At 47.9% G+C, this 15,265-nt stretch overlaps 1 protein-coding gene across 1 annotated transcript in view; it reads left to right on the forward strand.

Annotated features, from left to right (window-relative positions):
* The first annotated feature begins 3,949 nt into the window (after nt 1–3,949).
* The window catches only part of LOC147028695 (uncharacterized), a 20,443-nt gene continuing 9,127 nt past the window's right edge, over nt 3,950–15,265 (forward strand). The window contains exons 1-4 of the mRNA XM_085879373.1: nt 3,950–4,081; nt 9,177–9,593; nt 10,556–10,823; nt 10,915–11,203. Coding sequence (XP_085735499.1) covers nt 9,205–9,593; nt 10,556–10,823; nt 10,915–11,203 — 946 coding nt within the window. The 5' untranslated portion in view covers nt 3,950–4,081; nt 9,177–9,204. The remainder of the gene's footprint in view (nt 4,082–9,176; nt 9,594–10,555; nt 10,824–10,914; nt 11,204–15,265) is intronic.

Genomic DNA, 15,265 nt, shown 5'->3' on the forward strand with positions numbered 1-15,265 from the left:
AGTTAGTTACTCAGCCCTCAGGTTATTTATTTTGGGGACACGAATACCATGAATGTCGCACTCAGGGATCCGTAGGTAAAACGTACGAGGGGAGAACTACACATGATGGCACACGAAAATTTGACGACTCAGGACGAGTCTGTAAAAAGGGGAGGGGGTAGTGTTGTGGTTGAGGAAATTCGCAAACCACCATTCAGGTCCCGTAGGTGAGGTATCTCTGTAAGTACATGTGTAGTTAGCCCAAACCCGTTGTTTAGAGGGAATAAATGTCATTCATTCGGGCTGCGACCCTTTAAGATAACCGTTTTTCTGTTCTATCTTTATTTTGAACCAACCACGTCTCAACCGCCATCACACAACAACCACCAACTGCAACGCCGCTTCACAACAACAACAACAACAACAACGCCAACAGCCACGACCTTTACCGTCACGACTCGCTCTCGCAACCATCGCATCACCGCCATTCCAAGCGTCACCGTGGCCAGGGACCGCCACTTTAGACCCTCCACCGCCTTCACCTCTCCTTCTCCGGCCATTCCCGCGCTGCTTGTGGACGCCGAGCGTCAGGCTGTCCTGGCCTCGTGCGGGACGCAAGCTGAGCCGCGGGTACAAAGAGCGTCCTTTCCGAGAAGTCGGATCAAGAATGATACACGCCCACTTCTGATCTGTCCAATCATTAAGCGCGGGGTGATTTGGCCCCGCCTCCAGGCATGTCGGAGTAGAATCGACATATGCAGATTCGCGGATCAGGAATGATTCACGCCCACTTTTCCTCCGTCCAATGGGCGAGCGTGGTTCCGCCCCCGAGCCGATCCTGATCCGGAAATCTGCATATGGGTTCTCCTGTCGCACTATAAAGCGCCGAGCGCGGGGTGAATTCAGGGAGTTTTCTGTTTCGGGCTCGGGCGAGTTGGAGAGGTGTGGCAGCGGCGGCAGCAGCGGCGGCGGCAGCGGCGGCGGCAGCGGCGGCGGCAGCAGTGGCAGCAGCAGCGGCAGCAGCAGCAGTGGCAGCAGCAGCGGCAGCAGCAGCGGCAGCGGCAAAGAGAGAAGAGTTTTCTGTTTCGGGCTCGAGTTGGAAAGAGTTTCTGTTTCGGGCTCGAGTTGAAAAGAGTTTCTGTTTCGGGCTCGGGCGAGTTGTGGCGGCGGCGAGGAGTGGCAGCAGCAGTCAAGACGGGTCTGGAGGAGAGTCGGTCTGTCGGGATTCGGAGTCTGTCGGGGAGCTGCAGAGAGGAGAAGCCGGGAACGCGGTCGAGTGCGCAGTGGAGTCGCTCGTCGCGGGACCCAAGCAAGCCAGCTATCCTCTTTCCCCAGAGCATCAACAACCCCCCCTGTTTCCCCCCCCACGCTGAGATAGTGCGAAAAGGGGGGCCCCGTTCCCACCCCATTCCAGGCAGTGCCAGCGAGGCCCGCGGAGGAGCGCGGAGTCGGGGCGCCGCCGCCATTTTGCGGCTCATCACAAGACGGGTAGGCTCTACGCGGTCTCGCGCCCACAGACCACGTCTGCCCCCTTGTATTCGAGGGTGGCCCTTTTCTTTTGATTTTGAGTATATGTGTTGTTGGCGCCGTCTGTAAAGTAAAACTGTGTAAGTGTTGCCGTGTGCTCGCGTAGTCGGTCGTAGATCTGCATTGTGTTTCTTTTGTTGCAATTGCTTTTGGTGCATAATTGTTGTGTTTCTTTTACATTTGCTTTTGGTGCATAATTGTTGTAATTGTATATGTGTGCTTTCCGTTTGCCGCGGAATAAATGTGAATTATGTTGAACTGTTTTTCCCGTTTCGCTTCGTCTTTTCTTTAATTGAATCTCCATCTCACTTCACGTAAAGGGTTGGTGGTGGGCGAAAATACGCCCGACAATTAATCGGAACCGTCAAGGTTGACGACAACACCGCTCGGTTATCCCGATAGTACGGAACTGGTCGCTTAAAGTGGTCCGTGTCCGAAGTCGACCTGCGGCGAGGTGCGATCGCCCGGTCTACCCTCCGTGTGGGTACTTAGGTAGGTCGAATTTGGCGAACAACCCTATCCCACGCGGGGGGGGGGGGGCGATTGGCACGATCATGGTGAGGCCGAAAGGCCCACCCGTGACTAGTTCCCGGCATTAGTCCGAGAGGGTCACGACGGAATTGTCCATCCGGTGGGCGACGTGCCGCGATTCGAGTTACGTGGCCGCTCGCACGCCGGCGGGCGCGAATCCGCAACAATATATATATATATATATATATACATATTTTTTTTTTGAATAAGGTTCACTTGGCTGTGCCTGGGTGGGTTTGAGGGTAGAGGAGTGGCAGCTGAAATGTGAATCCTATCCAGGTTCCTCCTGATGACTTTGCTTTTTGCTTGTTTGGGTTCCTTCTGATAACTCCAATGCAGCACTGTACCTAATTGGTCTTCCATTTGATTTGAATTGAATTTATTTTAATGCCATTCTGAATTCAACTGAATAGTAATAAACCTCGTTGGTCAGGGTCAGCTGTTCAATTAAAGCAGACATCTTGGTCTCCGGTCATCACTGCCAGCAGTGATAAAGTGGCAGTTCTAATTATGTTTCTTATTAATTAGTAACACACCAGTACAGAAACACCACTCAAAATACACCACACAAAACTACACAAACGTTCTGGTGAGGTTCTGCAATCTCTGAGTGCTCTTTCTCGTTATATTTTTGTTATATCACTGCCTCTCGAGTTTGGCAAGCTTACGCTCTCTTCCTCCAGCAACTATACGATCTGTTCTTCAACGATTCATCTCCTGAATGAACGCCCAAAATCCAGGTTCACTGTGCACCTTACATCTTTGTTCCGCCCGTTTGTGGATGTGCTTTTGTCTGTTCATTTCCAAGGCTTCAAGCAGGTGGTGCACCACCATGCTATATCACCCCCAGCACCAATCTTTACCCATAATCTTTTTCTACCCCAATGGCCCAACCCTCCTGCAAGCTTATTTATTTTATTTATTTACTTTTCCTGTTCGTTCATTCTGTTGCCACTCACACAATATTTTATATATTTTTTTCATTTTTCACCACATCCTTATAAGAGCCTTTATCTCTGTAACGAAACGAACCTCCATTTCTAATGTGTATCTCGTTCTGCCCCTCTTGGGCTGCACATGCTGGGTGTGCAAAATTACGTTGGTATCGTGATTCTATTTGTTTCTGTCGTGTGTGGCAGCTTGGCTGCCAGGGTAGCTATCATTTCTTGGAAGCACAGCTGTGCCGCCGATACTTTGCCCCTCTACCAGTACACTGGTACTCATTTCGTGGACCTCAGAAGTATGACAGGCTGAGTCAACCCCATCTGGTATTAATTCAACAATAAACAGCTAACGGGGCTTAAACTCAGGACCCTAAGATCCTAAGCCAGCTAACTTAACCACTAAGCCAACACCAGGCTCATTCTATTTGTTTGAAAGAATCTTTTAAATTGATTCAATATTTTTGTCGACCGCCCATCCGACAAGGTAGTTAGATTTGGGACATTAACCATGAGCTCCATCCGACCGATCATCTGTCCACGTACTTTTGTGTCCACGATATTTCAAAACCTGTTGAACATTTCACTTTCATTTTGCAGATATGTATTCCTCATGACATTATCTTCACCTGATTAGATCACGACGGTGATTAGCTGAAATCTGTTGCCAAAGTAACCATCTCTCGCGTGGTTTGTGTACTCGATATTTCAAAAACCTTTCATATTACACAGATCTATTCCTCATTCCACCCAAAATGCGGGACACCTCGAGTGTCGACTCCTTATCGTTTTTCACAAACGACCCTATTTTGTAGACTTGCCTAATTCCTCCCTATTTGCACATTTAGAGATTTGCGATTTAAGATAAGGAACAGGTTTATGGAAAATACCAATGTCTGCGACATTCGGGGTAAACAAACTCAAACCTCGCAATGTCCAACTTCAACAATGCTGGGAATTTTTGCGATTTCTGTTTGTCTGACGTCGATAAAAGTCAACATACAAAGTAAATGGATAATCGAGTCCGACAGGGTACGAGGAGAGGCTGGGTGCATTGTCATTGCAAGGACTTCACTTGGGTTTAAAGAGCAGTACTAAACAAGGTGAGATTCGTACCTGTATCCTTGGAGTTCGACAAACTTTTATATTTGCTCAAACATCTCGATCGGTGGGTTCTGAATTGTACTTCCCTCTCGGGATGGCAGGTTAAGCTGGTTGTTCTGCCTGAGCTCTGGCAATGGACTTAAAAGGGCAGGTCATTACGTTATGCACATCTTGATAGATGATGTTGCAAATTAAGTGAACAACACAGAAATGGTGGGTCAAATGGCCAGCAATATTTACTGTGTATAATGTCAAACTGGGCTGGCAGGATAGCCAATAAGTGTAGCCACTCATCTCAAAGATTTATAGCTTGGGTTAGGACCACGACCCAGCAAAAACCTGTAATCCTGGTATTTCGATGTATCTTATCGAGCTGTCACGCAGCTAGAAAATGTACATCAATGTGTGCACCATCCCTCGGATGGATGATGAAAGTTCTGGGTTTTCCATCTACTGCAGCAATAGTTGGAAGACGTTAAAGATCGTATTGTGTCCTTGATAAGAGTCGACGAGATATCGCCGGTTCTCCTCACAAACTACAATTAAGTACCTGCCCAGACTGCAGGTAGTAAACGTTCTGGTCTTTTCAGAGATTATTTGACACAACGTTACACCGCTCACCCTTGGTGTGGGGTTTTTGTCTGGACAGCAGCTTCTGCACTAAAATACAGGGTGTCCCAAAAGAGTTACCACAATTTGTTGTTCATGTGAGGTGATTGTGGTCACACGTTTTTGGGACACCCAGGATATTAAACAGGTAATTTTGTTTTGGTATGACCAGGACCATGTAAATTGACCAGGTATGTGAGTGAGCACAACCCACGTAACATGAAATCTGTCATTCACCAATTATCTGATCTTTGTCTTTGTGGATATGTTCTTGATCCTGTCCACGATTGAACGTTTTATTGATTCGTTACATCCCTTTGTTATCGGTATGGTTTACCACAACGAGGTTAAATCATCGGCGGTAGCTTTCCTTTCGAACCTGGAGTTCTGTTTACTGCTGGAGATTTTTCTCCAATTTTCTTTTTCGTTGCTGGTGGATCTGAGAAATTGTCTTTGTCAGTTCATCCTCTTTCTTGAGGAGCGAGTAAAAAAGACAAAAAATGTCATAGCTCCCGTTGTTTTGGTAATTTTGATGTGTGGAGTTAAAGGGCGAGCAAATATTTATTTGCAACTAAAATGGCCGCCAGTCGGCCAACTTTGATCAGATCGCAAAATAAAGTGAGCGGCACGTGTATGCCATGATGTACTGTGCTGGTGCCAAATTTGAACAAAATCAGACCATGCGCGTGCGAGAAATGGTTGGGGACGCGTTTAAGTAACAAAATGGCCGCCAGTCGGCCATCTTGGATCTGATCTCGAAACACAATTGTAATGTACTGAAATGGAAGATGCTTAGCAGGCAGACACGATGCGGAGGAACAGTCGAGCTGGGCTGTGGTGCACAAGCATGAGCGCGAGCGTACTCTGCCCGTGGCTCTCCTTTATTGCGTATTAGCACACTCACGAGCCGGACGACTCCAACATTACTACGACGCCTCAGGCGGCGCGCACACCTTATATCCCCTGCAGATACGATGACCACTCCGACCACTCCCACACCACCATGCCCTTCCCCGCAGGCCCGCAGACTCCACCACACTCCTCCCCCCTAAAACTATGATTATTAAATGATCACCATTATAAGAAGCATTATAAGGACTTCGGTATAATAATCATGAAAATAAAATGAAAAATAGCGAAGTATAACAGCACACCACATCATATAATGTGTCGATGCGAGCGAGTGGAGCAGCAAAGGCCAGGTTCCAAAGACGGAGGTGCACAAAGCACTCACCAAACTCTGACCGCGTTACCGATATGAAGCAGCAAAACGAGAAGCACAGCAGCACTACGCAGCAAAAACGCCCCCAGGCGGCCCATGCTGACATGGCCCTCGCCGAGGTCGTGGTGACCTTTGGAGCCAACCTCCCCCGGCACCATCAAACGCCTCCGGCCCACTCCCCCCAGGCAGACCCGACGTAGATAAACATTCCGAGGCCGGAAGCCCGCTGTCTGGAAGCCGTGGCGCCAGCCTTGATCGACCTTGGCCGGGGGCACTGAACAGCGCCGCTGGCTGTACGCTTTTAATGCTCCAAAACAACCCACACACCACAATCAGTTGAGACGCCAACGCCCGTCTAAACGGCCTTGAGCGAACACAGAGAGCTGCGCTCGCAACCAGAGGTGGGGGTAACGCCGACCAGGGCACCAGTCTTGGTTCCGAGTCGACCTCCGAGACCCACACGGCAGCTAGACGGGAGCAATTCCATTTAAACCACACTGCAATCATAGGCTCGTTATAAATCACTACGAACATCACTCGAAGCATTGCAAACTCACTTTTCCGTACAGCGCGGTCTTTTGATAAACCCCCAGCACATGACAAAGCAACTACCTGCGGCCTGGGGAAATTGGAGGCCAATAAACCTTCTTTATTCGCCCCCACATCACATTGATCATAATACCAACTCCATTGACTGATCTCCGCCAAATGCACTTTCACACGAGAACTGCTGGCATTTATTTCAACAACGTTAAACTGCATCACTAGAGCAAGGAAAAACACATATGCCATGAACAACAACCCACAATCCACATCACGAGTCCGTTTCCTGGTTGTCGACTCGATGTTGTGACTCGCGACTCCCTTTAACGCCACGGGCTCCCCGCCACCTGTTGAAGCTGCCTGAACAACACCGACGCGCATTGCCTCACGAACACTGCCGAAGCGCGGGAATTCATCGCGAGCGAAGCGCGGGAACTCATCGCGAGAGCTGATACGGCTCTCGCCGCTCCTGAACCGCACATCACTGCCGCCGGCAGCCACGAACGGTCGCTCCCGCTGCATCGACGTGGCCCCCGCCGCCAGAGCCTCGCCCTCGGTACTCGACGAAGGCCTCGAAGAGAGCACTGGCACATCTGGAGGTACGAACCAGAGATCCAGTCCGAGGTGCGCCAGCCTGTTCCGACCCAAAAGGGTCCGGCTCCTGTTCCGGCTCGCCGGCATCGTCATGCCCCGGTTGCAGGCCGATCTCCAGGTCACTGGGGTCCTGCTGCGGTGCCCCTTCGCTCCCGGTGCGACCGTGCTGCGGTGCCCCTTCGCTCCCGGTGCGACCGTGCTGCGGTGCGCGCCCTCGTCCCGCACCGCTAGGCGCGCGAGCACCCTGCGGCACTTGTGCCATCGCGCGGACTCCGGGCTGCGCGACCTGCGGCACTTGTGCGGTCACCGCGTGGACCTCGGGATTAGCCGCCATGCCCCAGCTCGTGCTACTCATTACGTCCTGGCCAGCAATGGCGCGGACATCCGTGAGTGTCTGCTCGACAGATGAAGCAGTCGCGACCGCCGAGTCGAATGTGATGTCGGTCAACCGTAGGATGGCTGCTCGCAGACCAGAAATAAAATGATCTCTGAGCCGTGCCGGACGCTCCTCTGTCGTGAATTTGCACGGCACAGCCGAATGCGATGCGCGGGCAGCACGAGTGGACTCAATTCGACACCCGATCCGTGCCTCGATCACTTCAACCTCCCCTGCCACTGATCTTGTCATCTCCGGATCAATTGGAAGCAGGTTTTGACCCGGGACGGAAGGATCGCTTTGCACACCGCCATCTATGACTGTAACGATGGGCGATGACCCTCGGCCCACACACCGTAGACGACCTCGAGTGCTCAGACCACCGTCCGAGTGATTCCATTGCAACGCTCGCCCACGACCCGCGCCGCAGACCGTGCGCATGGCCGTGCGTGCCTGGCCCATCGCGATGACCCCCAGACCATCTGCTGTGTCCCGACCATCGAGACCTCGGACATTCTCCAGAGCTTGCGCGACGTTCCACGCCGCGTTCGAGCCGAAACGCGTGTCCTCGACAAAACGAACAGTGAGCGCGGCCGTTGCCCACTCGACGTGGCCGAAGTCGATTCCGCCGAAGGCGGGCACGCGTATGTTTGCCGTGCACCGACCCTCTGCCATGCTCGTGCTGGCGAGACCTTTGGCTCCATAGCTTGGAACCGCACGGGTCATTTGCCGCCCTGCACACGCCGATCCGAAGATCCTCGTTGCCAACTGTAATGTACTGAAATGGAAGATGCTTAGCAGGCAGACACGATGCGGAGGAACAGTCGAGCCGGGCTGTGGTGCACAAGCACGAGCGCGAGCGTACTCTGCCCGTGGCTCTCCTTTATTGCGTATTAGCACACTCACGAGCCGGACAACTCCAGCATTACTACGACGCCTCAGGCGGCGCGCACACCTTATATCCCCTGCAGATACGATGACCACTCCGACCACTCCCACACCACCATGCCCTTCCCCGCAGGCCCGCAGACTCCACCACAACAATGACGTGTATATGTAAGCCATCATTCGTTATGTATCCCAAGTTTGAACAACATCGGTAAATGCGTGTTTGAGAAATGGTTGAGGGTGTGTTCAACATCGGGTTTTGACAACTAAAATGGCCGCCAGTCAGCCATCTTGGATCGAATCATGAAAACAAATGATGTACTTGTATATGGATACCATCATGTAGTCTTTCCGCCAAGTTTGAGCAAAATCGGTCCATACGTGTCCGAGATATGGCTGTGGACAAACGGACGTACGAGACCGAATCCATAAGCCCCCCTTTCGGACGAAGTCCAACGGGGGCTCATAACTCAATTACGTACTTGGGATCATACTATCAGGTGCCCCATTCAGTGTTTTCACTTCCGAGGTGTATAGTGAATAACATACACCAGTGCAGCTCTTCTTTATATGTCTCATGACGTAATAACCGTGTCCCAACGAAAAGGGCAATATTGCATACCAAAGCTTCATGAAATATCCTTTCCCTCCCGAGCCATTAATCCTATAACTACAAGGCTCAAATCCCATCCCTTCAACCCCACACTTTTCTTTTCCCATCACTCCTGTTTTAAAAGTCAATTTAGCCCCCCCCCCCACCCCCGACCCATTAGGAAAGCATTTGTGTTTTACATCTCGGTTAAAATATAAGGATGTTGCATGGAAATGAGACAAACGATTAATGGCCTTTGTTTATCCACAGAACCAAGACCATCATTCCCACCAGTCCAATGGCCAAACTTTTTGTCTTCATAGTTATCTTACTTGGGCCTTCGCTGACTTGTGGATGTCCACCGAAATGCTCTTGTGATGTGAAACGGCATACGGTGGACTGTCGTGCTAAAGACCTGCATGCCTTGCCTTGGCCTCTCCCAAATTCCACCGAAATTCTTCTTCTGGATGAAAATTTCTTATCCGGCTTGGCCTTTCCAAGCCCACTCCCAACCCTCACCTACTTAGGCATCTCGAGCAACAAGCGTCCACTCTCGCTTCCACCTGCAGCCTTCAAGGCCCTTCCCAATCTGCAATTTCTGCACATGGACAGTTCCAGGCCAAATGACCTCCCCGTTACAGTTTTTCAAGGGATCCGTTTGCTGAAATGGGTGGATCTCTCCAGTTGGTAAGTGATCCAAGAAGTGTCCAAAAACCCACAAATTGCAACGAATCGTATTCAGTGTTTGCTTTTTGTTTGAATTGCTTTGGAAGATATTGCTTGATGATAACACAGCACAATCTGTCTGCTGGAAAATGGTGCCAACACCTTCCTGAAAACTTTTAAAGTGGCATCTACATATTACTTATGCAGAAAATGGAAGAATTTTTGATAACGAACCCTCCCACTACCGCCCCCTACCCCAACCCCCCTTTCACGACTACCTCTTGCAAACTTATCTTTTATATCCTCCTCCCTTCACTTCCTTTAATATTTTTTAATCTCCCCCTTCCTCTTCTGTTATGTGCAGCACTTGGCTGCGAGTGATACCATTGGCTGAAGGCGTGGATATGCCACTGATGCAATGTCCTCTGCTGCTTAGGCGAATAATTTGGCCAGGGTGCCAGTGATAGCTCGCCGACTCTTTGTGAAGGACACCATGGGATTGTCAACGTCCACCAAGGAATGCTAGCAGATGAGACTCCCAGTTGAACGTCCATCTGAGGGACGGCACACACATTGACGCTTCTCCTTGCCTGCGAGACACCAGGATGACAGTTTGGAGCGGGGCCGAGATTCGAACCCAATGCTGGATGGCTCAGAGGTGGGGTATAACCCCCCCACCCGCTTCCTCCATACTTTACTTATTTAATGTGAGATTGGTCTCAAACCAAAAGTTGGTGGAACAAGTCATGAACTGTGCAACTGTTCTCCCCAAGCACAACCCCCAACAATCCCTCGGAGTATTGAGATAAGCCTCGCTTTTATCGAAATAACATACATGTCAAAGTCATCGAGTGCTCGAAAACAAACTTTTGAAGGTGCGACAAGGTGTGTACTTAATATAAAAGATTAGAGGTTCTTGGATTGTCATAAAATGTGGAGAAATACCACCTCATACCTACCACGCCTCATACCCTGTTTTCCAGTGCTCTTTTTGAAGTACCAGAAGAGCTTTTCCAATTGGTGCCAAAGCTCAACTATCTCGACCTGTCCAAAAATAGTCTAGAAGAATTACCATCGAAGGTTTTTCATGGTCTTCGATATCTTGACACTCTTTACCTGAGCAGGAATTCCATCAGCGACTTGCCAACTGGTGTATTTGGCCATCTCGAGAGGCTCGAGTTTCTCGACCTCACGTACAACTCCTTAGAGAGCGTTCCTCTGGCCCTCCTCTCTCAGCTCCGCTCACTCAAGGTACTCAGTTCAGGTCTGATCATTCATATCGATTGATAATTCATATTGATGTAGATAATGAGAACCTTTTCTCCCTCTTTCCATCCTCAAGGACCTGCGCCTCGAGGGAAACAGGCTCACGGCTCTCGAGCCGGGTCTATTGAAGCCATTGATCCTGTTGGAGAAATTTTCCGTGTCCTACAACAAAATCAGACGAATTCCACCCTTGCTATTCAGATATAATAAAAACCTCAACAACGTGGATATCTCGTACAACCACCTCCACAAACTTCCGTCCAGCCTGCTACGGAATCTCACCAAGCTGCAGTGGTTTTACTGCACGTACAACCACATCGAAAGGCTCGACTGTGACACATTTGTTGGTAACGGGGAGCTCAAAGGTGAGATGTATAAAACAAACGTGTTGCCCCACTCCCCAAAAAAGTTTAAAGTAGGATCATGCAGTATACTGAGCACAAAAAAATTATTTGTCTAAAAAGAAGAAAAAAAAAAAAAAACAAGCAAATTTGCGCTAACAATTTTGGTTCACAAGCGAGAGTACAATCCACCTAAGGTTGTTCACTTTCACACAACATCGCAACACCCCCAACCCACATCTGAGTCAAGCAGCAAATATAAATTGTCATTTTAGTAATTGTGGGCCAAATAGCTCCCTTTGGCACTCAGATTAGACAAGCCAGACAGTGTCCATAAGTTGAGGACGAGTTGCGTCTCCTGCTTGGCCATGTGTACCATTCGTCAACTGGCACGGTCTGAAGATCATCCATCATTTTTGCTCATGGAAAGCTCTTTTAAGCACCCGAGTGGGCCAGTTCGACTCGGTCTCAATTGTCCAAGTGACTATCCCGAAGGACTATCCCGATGCGCCCTAGTTCCGATGGTCGAAATGACCCTTGCTGTGTAATGCAATTGTGGAGACTAGGATTGTTGAGCGATGAACACCTGCAATTGCTATGGAAAAATCTACTTCACCACAAGCTCAACGGTTTTTCCTGAACGTGAACAGGAAATAGAAAGCCATCATCTTCAAAAAAAAAAAAACTACTTTAACTGCTAGATATGTGGTTGCAAATTCAAGCACAGAACTGGTAGCGGTGCGCAGTAAGCGACGCAAGAGACTAAAAACAAGGAGAAATTGGTTGATTTATCCGCAGTGAAAGAGGAAAATGTACTCACACTGACTTTCAGGAGCAGTAACCAAAAATGGCTTTGCTTTGACGAAGGGAAGACATGAAGCGTCACTGTGAGCACCTGTGGATAAATCAACCAATTTCGGCCAAAAGCAATATGGAGCACGATATTTCAAAATGCTGTGGATGGATTCTGATGAAACTTGTTGGATGACTTGGGTAGGTGAACAAGCTGATTCGATTTTGGTTCAGGTTCAGATGCAGATCCGGCCTATCAGTGGGATACAAAACGGAAACTGTTCAGCCTTGCGGAGGTATGCGCTCCACCGAGTACCATTCTGGTTTTTACTTAACTTCTCGTGTTGTTTCTAAAAAACAACAACTTTACAATCAGTATGAATGGAATGACTATGCAGATAGGCATAGATTATATATCAAAACCTTTGAGCTCAAAATTGTTGATCACAAACACCTTACATCCTTCAATTATATCAAGAATCAATTGTAAAAGTATTTACCATCTCTCTATAGCATTGCACAAACAAACTGGAATGGCACTCGGTGGAGCGCATCCCTCCCTCCGCCAGGCTGAACAGTTTATGTTATATTGTATCCAACTGATATGCCGGATCTGCTGACCTGAACCAAAATCTCATTTACTTGTTCTTGACTTCTAACCAACTCTTCCACCAAGTTTTGTCATCATCCATCGACAACTTTTTGAAATATCGTTTTTGGCCCTATCTCTCAATGGTGAAGAATCAATGAAAATAATACTAAAAATTCTCGTATCCGAATCCAGATCTTCACCAAAATCGAATTAGTTCTTCTTTGTCATGCACCCAACCTGTCCACCAAATTTGGTCCGAATCTGTCCACAACCTTTTGAGATATCCTATTCACAGACAAACAGATAGACAGACAGACAGACAAACAGGCAGGGGTAAAAACGTAACATCCGTCCACCTTCGGTGGCGGCAATAATAGGACAAGCACAGACAGAGACAAAGACGAACACACGTGAAAGTCCACATGGAGCTCCAACTTAAATAATATTTCTTTCTTACACTTGGAGCAAGCTGACCAACTGAAAATTAAATTGTAACTCGTTAACAGTGTTGATGTAGAGGGATACCATTTGTACGACAACTTACAGTTTTTCCGACGTGGGGCAGCCACTATGTCCTACTCGGCACGCAACCCTGTTCGCTGCTCACTCTTGGACCGCTACATGGTAGAAAAGGTCTCTCGTATCTTGCAGGATTGTCCAGCTCTCACCTTAGTCATATTCAGGTTCAGGAATTATACCTGTGCTCACATCCAACCATGTTAAATTTCTGTACCGCCGCACTGACGTCTCGACGTAGCCTGTTCCACGGCGCAGCTCATGTTGCCTGGTCTTCTCTGCTGCTGCTGGTGGTGTCAGCGTTCCAACATCCCAAGGTTGGCTTGCCTGTGCATTCCTAACTGTAGAAGTTCAGTTCCCATGCTGCCTGGTGTTCAAGAACAGCCTCACGTGGTGACTCAGAGCCCGGCTGCGGTAAGTACATGTTGCCTCGACTGCTTTTCGGCAGATACCGTGTTTATTTCACCACGTTTCTCCTTTACTTGCCAAATTATATTCCCCCATGCTATCCTTGAGCACCTTGTGTCAACGCGAGAAGCATCTTTACATTTTGCACTCTCACCTCTATTTCCATTTACTTTTGTTCACTGTCCTCCACGAAATTATCCAAATCGTCCTTTCCTTTCTTATGATCTCGTTTCAACCTTTGCAGTTGGTAAAACAACTTTCAAAGAACTACCATTAAACTTCACTTTTCTTATTTTCAAAATTCCTCCTCCACACTCGATCCGGCCTTGCATCTTAACAACTTACCCGATTACATAGCTTTCCTTAGCTCGTGTTTGATGAAGGAAAGGTCACACAACATGGCAGTCCAAAGTGACATCAATGCACCTTGGACTTTTATTAAACATTGTCTCTATAGGGACATGCGTCGTATATCATCTTCGTTAACAAATCTTGGGTCATAACATGAAGATGCCATGACAACCAGTTGAAGAATGTCGTCCCTGCAGAAGACACCTGGTAAACATTCACAAAAGATGAATTTGTCTGTCCCTTGTTAAAAAACAAAACAACAAAAAAAACACAGATTGGACATGACAGAGTTCTGTTGTGGACCGCGTGTGTCCTGGTGCTTCAGGGTCTAAACCTTGATATCAAGGTACCTAGTTGATAAACCAATCCCTTGAACACACAACTTCGGCAATCACAGATCAGGTTCTCAGCCACAACAATCTGCATAGCTCTGGCTTGATCACAGTGAGGCTTGTAACAGATTATACCAGTTGTTTAGCATCACCAACTGATCACGGAGTTGTGTCAATGTTTCCATCAATTTCTGTAGCCTGTGTACATCCAATCTCAAGCATACCAGCTGCAGTTATTAAATGTGTCAATCATTCTTGATCTGGCATGATACATTAAAATATAAACAAACAAACTGCAGAATGGTCTGTAAAACGATCTGGGCAAATACAGCTTGCGCTCCTGACCTTCCCGTGGGATCGGGGACTTGCATCCAAAATTGCTTTTGGCTGCAGTAGCATGAGCACATATATTGCTGACAAATAGGCAGTATAACATTGTGACGGGATTGGCCAAGCGGTGAGAGCCTTAGATACGATTGTGTCGAGATACCAAAACTAAAACACCAACACCAACACCAACAGTGCTCAAATGACAATAATTTGGTGCAAATTTGGCTGCACATGCGCTCATTCAAATCGTGTGCTTATTTAATTGAGATAGGCAGAAGAGCAGTGACAGGCATCAATTATAAAAACAAACAGGTTTAATCTCTATTCTAATAAATGTCAGTGTGGATGTGTCTTCTCCCAAATTCCAAAACCATGTAACCTAGCACCCCAAAACTTTGCATGAATACTAAAGGAACTCCAAGGAAGTGCATGAATGAAAATTGGGTGTTTGGCTAAATTTAAACACTTTTTTTTATCAAGATAATTAATGGCTTACCTCCATGAAAGGCTTATCCTTGATCAGCCCAATTCCACCTCCGGGGATCCTAGCCACCATTTTCATTCGTCCGATTCAAACATGCCTTGCTTTGGAAACATGATCCCCTCTCACGGACTAATTAAAGTATACTAATTAAATTAAAGTATATAATAAAAATATTATTTTGGATTTGAGAATCCTGGTGGACTAAATAAATGTCGAAACCTGGGGTGAAATCTGAAAATCTTAAGTATTTAACGATTCCTATAACTAAGATTATTTATTTT

Source organism: Eptatretus burgeri, chromosome 4 (genome assembly GCF_056783735.1).
Source record: "Eptatretus burgeri isolate ZD-2024b chromosome 4, Ebu_testis_v1, whole genome shotgun sequence".
Taxonomy (NCBI): Eukaryota; Metazoa; Chordata; class Myxini; order Myxiniformes; family Myxinidae; genus Eptatretus; species Eptatretus burgeri.